Source organism: Chrysochloris asiatica, unplaced genomic scaffold (genome assembly GCF_000296735.1).
Source record: "Chrysochloris asiatica unplaced genomic scaffold, ChrAsi1.0 scaffold00135, whole genome shotgun sequence".
Lineage (NCBI taxonomy): Eukaryota > Metazoa > Chordata > Mammalia > Afrosoricida > Chrysochloridae > Chrysochloris > Chrysochloris asiatica.
Genome location: NW_006408653.1, coordinates 5,940,724 through 5,955,765, shown reverse-complemented (window position 1 = coordinate 5,955,765; position 15,042 = coordinate 5,940,724). Strand labels below are relative to the sequence as shown.

At 41.6% G+C, this 15,042-nt stretch overlaps 1 protein-coding gene across 1 annotated transcript in view; it reads right to left on the bottom strand.

Moving 5' to 3' along the window:
- DCUN1D1 (DCN1, defective in cullin neddylation 1, domain containing 1) overlaps positions 1–14,259 on the bottom strand; it is a 56,698-nt gene extending 42,439 nt beyond the window's left edge. Inside the window, exon 1 of the mRNA XM_006869815.1 lies at positions 14,218–14,259. Within this exon, the coding sequence (XP_006869877.1) occupies positions 14,218–14,220 (3 nt within the window). The 5' untranslated portion in view covers positions 14,221–14,259. The remainder of the gene's footprint in view (positions 1–14,217) is intronic.
- Between the last annotated feature and the right edge of the window lie 783 nt (positions 14,260–15,042).

Here is a 15,042-nt window from a genome sequence, read left to right as displayed (position 1 = left end):
AATTCAAATTTACACACTAACCACTAAAGCCAGTGATGACGAAAATTAGAGAATTTTACCAAAGTCTTCATTCTGAAATTCATCAAGCATAGCAATCATGAGGTATTGATAATTACTGGTGATTGGAATGCAAAGGTTGTAAATAAAGAGGAAGGATCAGTAGTTGGAAAATATGGCCTTGGTGACAGAAACGATGCTGGAGAGTTTTGTAAGACTATTCATTTCAAATACCTTTTGTAAACAACATAAAACACTATTATACACATAGATCTCACAGATGGCGGAAAAGCTCCATATTATCAGCCAAAAAAAGTCTACAGGCAAACTGTGGAAGAGACCATCAATCAATAGCTCATATACAAGTTCAGGCTGAAGCTGAGGAAATCTAAAAGAAGTCCAAGAGAATCAAAGTATGACATTGAACACATCCTACCTGAATTTAGAAATCATCTCCAGAACAGATTTGATGCATTAGACACCAATGACTGAGGACTAGAAGAGTTGTGGGCTGACATCAAGAATATGATACAGCAAGAGAGCATAAGGTCATCAAGAAAACAAGGAAGGAAGGAAAAGACTAAAACTGATGTCAAAAGAGATGCTAAAGCAAATGCAAGAAAAGAGGAGGGGTAAAAGAGATGAATACAAAAATTTAAAGGCCAGCTAAAGAAGACAAAGTCAAAACATTATAATGAGCTAGAAAAGCAAAAGGGGAGAATATATTCAGCATTTCTCAAGCTGAGGGAACTGAAAAAAAAAAAAAAAAAAATCAAGCCTCTACTTACAATATTCCTGGTGTGGCGCTGTGAGTTAAAGCACTGGACTGCAAAGTCATTTGAACCACAAGGTCAACAGTTCAAGCTCACCAGCTACTCCTAGGAAACCCTATACAGGGTCACTATGGGTCGGAACCGACTCGACAGCACTTAACAACAACAACATGGGAAAAATATTGAATGATAAAGTATTAAAAGAAGACGGAAGAAATACACAGAATCACTGTACCAATAAGAAATGGTCAATGTTCAACCAATGTTCAGAGACAACGGCACTGAAGGAAGAAGTCCAGGGAGCATTGAAAGCCTTGGCAAAGAACAAGGCTCCAGGAATCATTCAACAAACCGATGCTGCACTTGAGGCCCTCAGTCATGTAAGCCAAGAAATTGGGAAGACAGTTATCTGGCCAACTAATTGGAAGAGATCCATATTTGTGCCCATTCCAAAGAGAAGTGAACCAATGGAATGTAGGAATCATCAGACAATAATCATTAATATCACATGCAAGTAAAATTTTGCTAAAGATCATTAAAAAACAGCTACAACAGTACAGCTGACAGAAGTTCAAGCCAGCTTCAGACAAGAACATGGAACGAGGGGCTGCTAGCATCGGATGGATCTTGGCTGAAAGCAGAGAGTACCAGAAAAATGTTTACCTGTGTTTTATTGACTACGTAAAAGCTTTCAAATGTGTGGATCATAACAAGCTATGGACAGCATTGCAGAGAAGGGTTGTATTCTTTCACTATACTTATTCAGTCAATAAACTGAGCAAATAATTCAGCTAGCTGGTGTATATAAACAAGAGTGTGGCTTAAGGATTGGAAGAAGACTCATGAACAAACTGAGATGTGCAGAAGATACAATGTTGCTTGCTGAAAGCGAAGAGGACTTCAAATACTGTTGAAGATCAAAGACCACAGCACCTCAGTGTAAAGAAAACAACTCATGGAAGCAGCAATCAAGAAATCATGATATAATGTATTAGGCAAATCTGCTGCATAAGACCTCTTCAAAGTGTTCAAGAGCAAAGATGTCAGTTTGAGGATGAAGGTGAGCCTGAGCAAAGTCATAGTATTTTCAATAGCCTCATATGTATGTGAAAGTTGGGCAATAAGGAAGACTGGGTAGAATTGATGCATTGAGTTGGAGAAGAATACTGAAGAATACTGAAAATAATATGGACTGCCAGATGAACAAACAAATCTTTTGGGAAGAAGTACAGCCAGAATGTTCATTAGAGGCCAGGATGGCAAGACTTCATCTCTCATACTTGGGACATATTACCAGGTAGGACCCAGTCCCTAGAGAAGGACATCATGCTTGGTAAAGAACCAATTCAATGGGTCAGTGAAAAAGAGAAAGACCCCCCAAAGATTGGCAGAGTGGCAGCAGCAATAGGCTCAAGCGTAACAATTCTGAGGATGGCAAGAGACTAGGCAGCATTTCGTTCTGTTGTGTATAAGGTCCCTGAGTCTGAACTAAGTCCACAGCACCTAATAACAATAGGACAGAGTAAAACCGTCCCCGTCCCACAAGGTTTTCAAGGCTGCAATCTTTATAGACCAGACTGCCACATTTTTCTTCTAGAGTAGCTGGTGCTTTAACCACTGTGCCACTAGGGCCCCTTATTACTAGCACACTCTGTTTTGTAGTCTCAAAGACTATGCTAGAGTGAAATGCTGTCCTACAGTAAAGCTGGTATTGTATAGCTGCAACCTTCCCAACCCTTTCCCAGTTCACATGGGTGCGACAGTCAAAGTGCTCTGATTTTAAATGTGATCTCAAAGGTTTACATTTCTATCAACTTACAAAAGGGGGAAAAAGTGACTAGCCAGCGGCAGTACAAAAACATAACACATAATATTTAAAATACAGTATGTAAAATAGTATATAAATAGGGAAATAAGAGTGGCTAGAAAATGGTGTAAGAAAAAGCAGACCGATTTTGTTTCTACTGCAAACCCAATGACGGTCTTATTAAGAGCACAAGTATATGACAGCTTTCATTGTTCAGCAGAGTCCTGGTGTGGCACTGTAGGTTAATGCGCCAGACTGCAAAGCCATTTAAACTACAAGGTTGGCAGTTCAAGCTCACCAGCTGCTCCTCGGAAACCCTATCCAGGGTCGCTATGGGTCGGAACTGACTCGATGGCACTCAACAACAACAACAATCATTATTCAGCACTCAACTGTAGTATATGCCATTTACTTTAAGATTTACTTAAAAGAAGCAAACCAGAGTAGCCATTAACTAAGATTAAGCAATACAATCTTTGAGTGATCGAATGTTAAAATGATCCACATATTACCAATTTTCAAGGAGATTCAATAGTGTTAAGCAGATAAAATATACAAAAATTATTCTGACTGTTTTCAATTCTAGCAAAAAGAGGGAAGGAGGCAGTGACAGGGGAAAGAGAGAGAAATGCTCTCTCTTGCAAGAGAAAATTATAACTGTATCCGAGATTACACAAATTAGAAATTCTATCATAATCTAAAGAGTAGAAAGCTCTTGCTCTTCTTTCTAATATAAAAGTACAGACAAGATAGTAATCAGGTCCATATTCATACTGTTTTCACTCAAGGACTTTAAGATTCACATTTAAAACAGTGGTTTATTTGGAGGGTGGAAAACTAAAACACATGCTTTGGATGTGGCTATGTGTGGTATGTTGTTAAGTGCCATCAAGTTGGTTCTGACTCACAGTGACTCTGTATAGGGTTTCCAAGGAGTGGCTGGTGGGTTTGAAATGCTGACCTTTCAGTTAGTGTTGTTGTTAAGTGCTGTCGAGTCAGTTCCAGCCCACAGAGACCCTGTATAGGGTTTTCCAAGGCTGTAAATCTTTACGGGAGCAGAAAGCCTCATCTCCTACGGAACCGCTGGTAGTTTTAACTGCTGACCTTGAGCTTAGTAGCCCAATTCACAACCACTATGTTACCAGAGCTCCCTTTTTCAGTTAGTAGTGCAGTGCTTATCCTACAGCACCAGATCAGGACTCCAAGTGCAATATTGTTGTTAAGTGCCATCGAGTCGGTTCCGACCCATAGTGACCCTGTACAAGGTTTCCGAGGGTATAAATCTTTACCGGAGTAGAAAGCCTCATCTTTCTCCCATGGAGCTGCTGGTAGTTTGGAACTGCTGACCTTCAGGTTCGTAGCCCGATTCATAACCTTAAGTGCAATATAGTCAAGCATATTTTACCACTGAACCTACCAAATCTATCATGAAGAATTGTTAAGTGCCATCAAGTTGGTTCCAACCCATGGCAACCTTGTATAGGATTTCTATGGTAAGCTTGAACCGCCAACCTTGCAGTTCAAAGGGCTTTGCAGGCTGGCGCATTAACCCACAGCGCCATACCAGAATAGAAGAATGGGAGCTCAGAAAAGCTCTAACAGTGAAAAATATTAAGGATAATAAAGTTAAGAAATTCTTTCTAGATTCCCTTAAAAAAAAAAAATACTTAACATGGATAATAACTTTCAGGTCAGTTAAGTCTTAACAATTTCAAAGCAGAAATAATTTTTATGGGTAAGCAATATAAAAAAAAAGAATGAGATCTTTTATTAAATCTGTTATTCTGAATTCTCATCTTTTTACCCTGAAGTGACCACTTGTCTGAATTTCAGAATGAAACAGACACCTAGACTTTTATATATTTTGTAAAGAATTTTCTAACTCAATTCTAGTTGTCTCCAGATTCAATGAATCTAGCACACAAAAGGTAAAAACACTTTAAAATTCTCTTGGTTGTTATTGTTGTGTGCCACAAAGTCAATTCCGACTCATGACCTCATAAAACAGAGTCTAATTGCCCCAAACAGTCTCCAAGGCTGTATGCTTCCCAGGTCTTTCTCCCATGGTCTGACTGGTGGGTTCAAACAGCAGGCCTTTCCATAAGCAGAGGGAGCTTAACCACTGGGCCACCAGGATGTCTTCTCATGTGATTCCCAAAATGATTAACAGTTTAAACTCATCTGAAATCCAGAGTCGCTGAGTGGTAGGTACAGTTACTGCAGTACTCCATACTAACAGAAAGATGGGGGGGGGGGGTTGAGGGGGATGTTCAAGTCCACCCAGAAGAGGTTCCTCAGAAGAAGGGTCTGCTGATCTACTCCCCCCCCAAAAAAAAAAAAACCAGCCACTGAACACCCTACAGAATGCACAGTGCCACTCGGACATACGACACTGTCAAGAGTTCAGTTCACTTGACAGTAACAGTAAGTTTTGCCTTTAGCCTAGGAAATCAGACTTTCTACATATGATACATTGTTGCTGTTGAGTCTCTTTCCACCCACAACCACCCTTGTATAGGGTTTCCAGGGAGTAGCTCTAGGTGAGTTTGAACTGCCAATCTTGCTGCTCAAATCGACACTTAAGTCCAGTGCTTATCCTACAGCATCACACCAGGACTCAGTATATATGATACATAGTATTCAGCATATGTAGCCAAATGTTACCAACATCTCATTACTAATCTATAAAAAGTTCCCCCATAGATTGTAGGTCTGAAATCTAAAGTGCAGGAAAAACCAATTCCACAAAGGAGACTATCTCCGCCCAGAGAGGGTTTTACCCAGAGGCAAAATTCTACTGCAACAAAGTCAGGCTAAGAATCTAGGAAGGACTAAACTAGAAATCCTCTTCCCTTATACCTGCACAGAGAGGCCATATAATATCATGATTAGTTAAGACTTCAAACTCCAGAGCCAGACTGGCAGGATTTCAATCCCAGCTCTGCCTTCTTAATTTGGGAAAATTACTTAATATCTCTGTGCTCCAATTTCTTCATCTGTAAAAAGGGCGTGGCAGTTACATGAATTAATTTAGATTAAACTCCTAGTACTAAATATAACTAGCACACAGTAAGGACTCCTTACATGTCTATGTAGGAAGGAAGAACCCTTCAAATAGAAAATACACAAGAAAATTTATGTATTAAAGATAATAAATAATCATCAGAAAACTAGAAATTAGCATTATTGTGCTCCTACTGTGAGCCAGGAGTCCTGGTGTGGAGCCATAGGACAAATATTTGACTTCAAGCTCGGTTTGAACTACAAGGTTGTTGTTGTTGCTAAGTGTCGTTGAGTCGTTTCCAATCCATAGCGCCCCTGTATAGGGTTTCCGTGGAGCAGCTGGTAAGCTTGAACCGCCGACTTTGCCGTTCAAACAGCTTTACAGTCTGGTGCATTAACCCACAAGGTAGGAGGTTCTAACTCACCAGCTGTTGCTTGGAAAGCCTATACAGGATCACTATGAGTTGAAACCAACTCAATGGCACTGATCAACAACTGTTATGGTTAAGTATCCTTAAGAGTCAGTTATGATTCATAGCGACCTTGTTTCCAAGGTGCAGCTGGTGGATTTGAACTGCTGACTTTGTGATTAACAGTCCAGTGATTATTCTATAGCACTACAGGTACTATGCTAGGTACTTAATTATTAACAATTCTGCAAGGTGGTTATCATTAATTCTAATTTACCGATGATGCCTGGCTACAAGGTATGCAATCTTTTTATTTATTACATACTTGTCTCTAAGCGAAAGGGAAAATAAAAAGGACAAAACGCAATCATTGAGTGTGTTGGGGAGAGTAATTGAGACTATTTCTTCACCTATTTTTGGGCTGCTAACCTCAGGGTCAGCAGTTAGAAACTACCAGCTATTCCGCGGAGAAAGATGAGGCTTTCTGCTCCTGTAAAGATTTACAGCCTTGGAAACCCTGTACAGGGTCACTATGAGTCAGAACCAACTCCACCAGGGCACATAACCACCACCACAGCACATGGCCACCACCACACCATTTTATAGAAAAGTCAAAGTAACTGACTTCACCTTTTAAATGTAAACAATTTGCATTCTGATGAACAGCTCCCTGTTACGCATTCCTTTAACCCAATTAAAAGGCTAATTGTTGTTGTTAAGTGGCATCCAGTTGGTTCGACCCACAGCAACCCTATATAAGGTTTCAGAGGAGCAGCTGGTAGATATGAACCACTGACCTTGTGGTGGTTCAGACCTTGTGGTCCAGCACATTATCCTGCAGTACACCAGATTCCACAAAAGACTAATATAGGGATGGAAAGGAGCCTGGTAGTGTAATGGATTACAAAGATCAGCAGTGTGAATCTACCAATCACTTTGGGGGAGAAATATGAGACTTTCTGCTCGGGTAAAGATTTGCAGCCTCAGAAACCCTATACAGGGTCACTACGACTCCACGGCACACCACCACCACCACCACCACCACCAAAGGGATGGAATTTCCATATGGGAGTTTTTTCTGGGGGGAGGGGGGAAGGGCAGTAGGTTATTTTTAAGACAAGTAATACAAGAACAAAAATGTTAGGCCTGTTGCAGGCTATTTTAAAAACAGGTAACTGGCAAAACCAAGTGGCTACAATCTATAGCTTTAAATGCACAGAGGCAGATAACCAGGGGCACTAGACATAAAAGTTTCTTTTCCAATGAGAAGGCATGCAACCCTGGCAGAGGAGGACAACCATGACACACATGCAGGTTACAGGTCATGGCCAGAAAATGTATGGAAATGTGTACAGTTTCAAATATTAAGCAAAAATAAAGAAAAACCTTCTAATCATATTCTTTTCAACTATAATCTACAGTTTAGAATAATTACATATGTTTTAGATCTGTACCTATATATCACTGAGTCATAAATTTCCCACATTTTGGCTGACAGTTACATTTTCTTTAAGAGGTACCACACTACTAAGTCAAATGAGGACTAGATCATATTATGTAATTACTGTTGTTGTCGTTAAGTGCCATCAAATTGGTTCTGACTCACAGTAACTCTGACAGGGTTTCCAAGGAGCAGTTAGTGGATCTGAACCACCAACTTTGTGGTTCACAGTCCAGTGCTTATCCTACAACACCACACAATTATAGAGCACACAATGGTAATACTACAAAAAATAATTCACGAAGAATCCCTACAAAAGGTTCTAACTGGCTTTGTAATTTTCTATAAAATTTACCTCACAGTTTTTTTTTAATTCTATTAATGGAAATCTAAGGAATTTTCTCCTTCCCATATCTATAATTATTATTCAAACAATAACTACCACAGTAAATAGAATACATGTTTTGGTTATTTTGGTTTAGAGAAAACCACATTGATTATTAAAAATAACTTGCTAATTCATTATCTATAATGATATAAGTACTTGTGTTAGTCATTCATATTTCAAATTAGTCTCCCAAACTTATGTCTTAGACACCTAACAAGGCAGCTGAATCAAATTTGCTTTCTCCTGACCATAAACTTCATTTCTAAATAAATTTCAAATTGACAAAAAAAGTTAGTGAGGCAAAAATAATCCATTCAATAATTAAATGAAAATGTTAAAAGTTCTGTAGTTAAAGAACTTATGACGACTGGTATATACAAGTCAGGAAATATTTGCTTCATAAAGATAACAAGTGATCTTTGAAAAATGACATGCCCGAGTCCCGTATGGCACTGCAGATAAGCTCTGAACTGCTACACTGCAAAGTTGGCTGTTCAAACCCACCAGTCACACCTCCAAAATTGTATACAGGATTGCTGAGTCAGAATTGACCTGAAGGCCTCAAAAACAGTATCTTCTTAGCTCCCAAATTCAGATATATAATAATTCTATGGATAGTAAGCACTTTGACCATTTATTGAAATGACATAAAAAGACTTTACATAAGACAGGAGAGTGAGCTAGGTATTTAAAAAATTTATCTCTGGTTTCCACATTGAGAGATTCAAAGAATAATGCAATATAGTTTTTTAGATAATAACTAAGTAAATCTCTCTTTAAATTTTATACAGCTGACAACAACCTAATTACACTGAATGATTAGATACTAACTAAATAAAAGGAATTTTACAAAGTGACAAAAGATGCTTTAGTGCCTTTTTTTTCCATCTTTGTTTTCGCTTTTTATTGAATGGGGGTATGTACCTAAAGTGGCGAGGTAAATCTGATAGCCAGCTGGTTATTCAAGAGCTTGTTTGTGTCCACAAAGCAACTGAAACCTATTTGGAACTATTTCTCATCATCAAATGTCATGGTTAATACTAACAGAAGTTTAACAACACACACTGAAATTTCAAAGGAGACTTTCTCCGAGACTTGCAATATGCTTAGAACCCAAACTAAGTGAAAGAGTCACTTGATTCACGTGATTATCTACTCTTGGGGGAAAAAATCCACCACCACAGTGGGTTACTTTTCCTTCTAGCTGTTTTACTACATGCACCAAAATGGCTTTTTCAATTATTTATATCAGATGATTTGATTTGATAATGGAAACTATGGTAAAGTAGAAGCCAATCAAAGGGTGAAATTAATCAGAGTCCACACGGGTACCAAAGGGTGCTTGTTGGATAAAAGGGAATGTAGGGGCATACAGTGCACAGGCTGATAGCTGCTCTGCTGTGTCCTAGCTCTTTACCTTAATCAAACCATTTAGAAGTACAATACTTCCATTTCCACATGCCAAAAGGAGGTAGTAATGCCTATCTCACAAGCTGCAGTAGAGACTAAATAAGGGTTTTTGTTGTTAAGTGCCATTGAGTCAGTTCCAACCCACAGCAACCCTTGTACAGGGATTCCAAGGAGCTATTGGTGAGCTTGAACTGCTGACCTTGCAGTTCAAACCAACTTTGCAGTCCAACGCATTAACCCAAAGAGCCAGATCTTAACAAGGGGTTCAGACTTATAGCAACTCTGCATAGGATTTCTGAGAAGTGGCTGGTGAGTTTGAACTTGTGGTTAGCTATCTCACAGCACTATACCAGGACTCCAAATAAAGGTGTTGTTAAGTGCCTTCAAGTCGATTCTGACTCATAGCGACCCTATAAAGGGTTTTCGAGATGGAGCTGGTAGGTCTGAACTGCTGACTTTGTGGTTCCCAGTCTAATTCTGATACTACAGTGCCACATCACGAGTCACCAAATAAGGGTGGTGGTTGTTGTTGTTAAGTGCCGTCGAGTTGATTCCGATCCATAGTGACCCTGTATAGGGTTTTCTAGGAGCAGCTGGTGAGCTTGACCCACCGACCTTGCAATTCAAATGGCAGTCTGACGCATTAACCCACAGCGCCACACCAGGACTCCACAAATAAGGGTAATAATTGTAAAGTGTCTGACTAGCAGACAATATGCCTTCAATAAATGTTCATTTCCTTCCTTTCTCCCTAAAGGTCCAGCTTTCTGCATACAGTCATTAAACTACATACAAACCACCAGAACCATTCAAAAGGCAAACTATGAAAGAGGGTTTATTGGCTTGTTTTTATTAACCCTGTTGTGGCTAAGTAAACTACACGGTCAACTATTTTTTGTTTTTTCAATCAAATTAGTTCTTACTGAACACTGGATAGTTATCGTAAACAGAATTCTATATAACAAAGCTAAGTGCTAGACAGTACAAAAAACTACCTAATAAAGATCTATCTTTAAAAACTCCTTTAAAATTATATATAATGTAATAGGGCACTAGGGGAAAAAAGAAACAAGAAGATTTACAGACCATTCAGAATACTGCACTGACTTCCATTTCTTTCAGAATGAAAAAACAGCATTTCAAAACCAGTCATTCCTTGGGAACCCTATACAAGGTTGTTATGAGTCGAAACCGACTTGATGGCTCTTAGCAACATTCTTAGCAAAATTCTTACATTGCCTGCCATGCCATCCTCGCGGCTTGCCCATTGGATCACCTACTCCCACCATGCACACTCAGTTGCAGTCACACTGGTGGTCTCACTATTTTCAAACTGTGCTTCTGGTTGGCTTACTCCCTTAATTAGTAAGGTTTACCATCATTCTGCAACCTCACTTCCTGCCTACTCCAGCACTCCTATCTCCCTCCCCAACACTGCTCTATTTTCCCCCCATAGCACTTCTGGCTTTCTAACACAGTAGTTATTAAGTGCTTCTGCCTAGTTGAACATAATCTTTACCAGAGCAACGGTTCTTGATAGTTCCATGATGTAGCTATCCGCCAGTGCCTAGAACAGTGCCTGGCACACAGTAGGTATTCAACAGTGTTGAAAACAATTAAGGTTCTCCTTGTGGATATGCAAAAGAATGTGGAACAAATCCTGAAGCCAACAATCTGTGCAGGCTGACATTCGTTTGGAATTATAAACACTGCTAGTTTTGAAAGTGACATCTAATGTCTCAAAGTCCACATATTTTTTAAAAAGCCATTAAAAAAGTAATTAGTGTCATTGGTGGTGGTGGTGGTGGTGGCAGTGATCTGCCGTGGAATTGCTTTTGACTCACAGCAAACCTTTCATCGGGTTTCTGACCCTATAAATCTTTATGGGAGCAGAAAGCCTCATCTTCCTCCCGCAGAGTCACTGCTGGATTTGAACTGATGACCTTGCGGTTAGCAGCACAAAGCATAACCCACTATGCAACCAAAGCTGCTTAATTAGTGTCATTAATTATCCATTTTACAACTCATTCATTATAACATTTGGTTTTTCCTGTTTATATGAATATTATAATTTAATCTTAAATCTAATTTTCAACCATTTCACCAGATTTAACAAGAGTTAAAAGAGTTACATGTACCACAAATACTGTGGGAAACACTAAACCAAGAAAAAATCATTTCAGTTCTACCACGATCTCACAATCTCAACCTTAAAACCTCTTTGGGCCTCAGTTTCTTGTGCAAAAAAGAAATGAGGGGAGAGTTGAGTTAGGATAATCTGAGGCCATTTCAGCTCTAACAACTCTGAGCAATGAGTCTATAAAAACCAGTCTGCACACTTCTCACACATCTAATGAAAATCATTAAGATTATAAAATTCAAAAATTGGATGGAACTTTAGAAATTATCAAATTCCATCCTGGTATCTTTCCTAAATAAGAAAAACACCTGAAACTTCAAGCATTTAAAAAAAAAATGTTTTCAAAACTTAACATCACCTAGTTTTGGAATTTGTTGTTCTTTTAAATGTGTGTGTGAGTGACAGAGAAGTTAACTGAACATTTCCTTTCTTTCTGCAAAGTATTTCAGAGTCTGTCCTACAATTAACAATAACATGTGCTCTAGAAATGAGCTGTGCCTAACATTAGCTACAAAGTTTCATCAAGCAACAGTTACAAGTAAATAACAAACAACTTCACTATATTAACTATATTGCAATGTTGTTGTTGTTGGTATGTACCGTGGAGTTGACACATAGTTATTAGCTGGGGAATAAAATCTGTTGCCACTGAGTTAATTTCAACTCATGGAGACTCTATGTGTGTCAGAACAGAAATGGCTGATTTTTGGAAGTAAATCACCAGGCCACTCTTCCAAAACACCTTAGCTGCTAACTGTTTGCACTATCCAGAGATCCAGGGCTGGATGGAGAGCAAGTGGCATTAAATTTAAAATTCTTAAGGGCTAACTTCTACTAGGTTGCATGGTAATTTAAATTTTAAATTATCATGAGCAAAGCAAGACAATTCTGGTGCCATGAACTGAGCTCCACCACAGAAAGAACTTTAATTACTGGTATCTTGTCCCCACTGGTATAATGACATTATGTTGTGGCTAAATTCCAAAATTAGCTAATTTAACCTAAAGGACAGGAGGATTATACACTGTCAGCAAAGCTGAACTCACATGAACCCCATGAAGGTTGAATTCCTGAAGAATGGATGGACATTATAAAGGGCCTAGATCTTAAGAGGAAGGAGCCCAGGTAGCATAGTGATTATGAGCTAGGCTGCTAACCACAAGGTCAGTAGTTGGAATCTACTAGTTGCTCCTCAAGAGAAAGATGAGACTTTCTGCTCCTGTAAAGATTTACTTACAGTCTCAAAGTCAGAAACCACTCTGTGGCATACAACCACCACCAGATCTTAGAGGATTCCAATGTTACTATGGTTAACTACTGTTAACAGAACTTTGTTGTTCTCACAGAATCTTTACCAGGCAAGAACATTTCATTACTTCAAGCTCACTACTCATTTTACACAAGATTCTGCAACCTTCTGGAGTAATGTCTGTAACTGTTGATTTAAAGACATTAGAAGCTGTGTATAGATACTGTTGCATCTTTTAACACTGTATCAATTCAAATATTAACTTTGTACTCTACAGCAAAGTTACCTTACCAGTATAGATTGTGCATTTATATGGAGCTCACCATAAAACACAAATTTTGATTATATGGCAAACTAAACCACATATCCATACATGATACCATAATGCTTTCACACTGGAGACTGAGGCCAAAAAAGTGTCATTCAGCAAACACAAGAGCAACTGAAAACAAAAAACACTACAGCATTCCTGTGACACAGACATTCCCCAAATACCCCTTTTTGTTCCCTATGAATAAAAGGACAGTATCATCGTTAATGTCTACTCTATACAGTAACCTGTATGGAATTCTGGAATTCAACTCATGCTCAGACTGTCAAACATCTCTTCTGAAAAACAAAAAGCACATCACAGTCAGGTACATATTACCAAGGTAAACAGATCTTCAAGTTTGTAAAACAACACAGGGTCTTCAAGTTTGTAAAACGATTTCTTTTTTTTTTCAAACAAAAGTGGGGAGGCGAGTAAGTTGACAAACTGTTTTTTAAAAATCACAAATGGCCTTTAACTACTATAATGAAACAATTACTCCTCCCACTCCAAGCAAATATGTACTCAAAAGGTAGTATGTTCTTCCTAATTTTATGAAATGAGAACAGGTTGTAGTTCCTTAATCCCTGCTAGCCCTCCCCACCCCCCATTCCCATTCCCCAGGCTCAGCGGGCTCCCATGTTCTCAGTAGCCAGGGTAAATATAACCCCCACCAACTGGTCAGTGAAACTCATCTTCCAAAAGCCAGGGACGCCTCGAGAGGTGATGGGGAAAGGAAAAGGGCTGATACCCGCCCCAAGCACAACTGACTGTGCGACTTGACCGGTGCTGGAGCCGGGAGCGGAGGAGGTGAGAAGCGCCGGGAAAGTCTTTCCTCCTCCCGGGCTAGGCGGCGGGGGAAGCCCGGCTCGGCACCCGGAACACGGGACCACCGTCCCAGCCAGACACAATGGAGCCGGCGAGGGGCCAGGCAGGGGCAAGGCCGTTGCCCCATCCCCTCCCCCCGCCCCAACGCTTTACTCCCCGCGCCTGGCCCGGCGAGGGACCCCGGGGGGGCCGCTCCCCGCGACCCAAACTCCCTGGGGCTCCTGACTAGGCCCGGCTCCGCTCCGCCTCCTCGGCTCTCGCGTAGCGGCGGCGCCCGGGCGGGAAGGGGCGAAGGAGGAAGGGAGCGGCGGGGAGAAGAGCTCCGCGGGTGAGCGGACGGAGGCCGTGGGCCGAGGCTCGGAGAGAAGGGGTCGCGGCGGGCAGGAGGGCGGCTGGGGCAGGGGTGCGCGGCTGCGCCGGCCTCCAGCCGGCGGGACGGGCGGGCGGCCGCAGTGCCTCACCATGTTGGTGTCCTCCAGGCCTCTCCCCTCCTCCTCCGGCTCCGCAGCGAATGGACGGCGGCGGCGGCGGCGGCTCCTCTCACGGGCTCGCCGGGCTCCCGCTCATGCGCAGTGCGGGGCGGCCCCGGCGCGGCCCGAGGAGGCAGCCCCGGGCCGTGGGAAGGCGGAGGGCCGGGGGCGGGCGCCGGGCGATGGGCGCCCCGCGCGAGGCTTTCCTCCGGCGCGGGGGTCCCCGGAGCGGGGGGCGGGGGGAACGAACCAGGAGGAGGGGCCGGCGACGCACACCTTCCGCGCCAGGCGTTCTTCGCGCGGCAGAGGTCAGGGGAGCCTGGACACCCCACCTCTGCTTCCTACGGGACTCCTTCCTCTGTCCAACAGCCCGGCAGCGTTTACCCTGGCTCCGGAGCGGGCGAGCGCTGGCCAGCAACTTGAGCAGCCCGGGGCGACCAGAGGGATGACTGGGACGCTAGATCAACACAACTACCCCTTCCCATCAGTACCCCCAAATATGGAAATGGTAAAAAAAAAAAAAAAACAAAACCTCTACTGCCATGGCTTCTCCTTTTCCCTCTTATTTCTAGTATCTGGATTACATGAGTTCCCCCACGTGGACATGCCAGTGGAAACGTTGGTCTAGCCATGTTGGAGCCACAATGCTCTTTAGATTAATAATGCTCATAATGTCTGGGTTCCAGACTGAGTATCCACAGGATGGGTGACCTATGGGGTAGATCCTTGACTGGGCTACTTGGGGAGGAGGACTGAAGGCCACATGGAATCAGATGCTGCAGATCAGCCTTTGAATTCTTCTTTGCCAGAATAAGT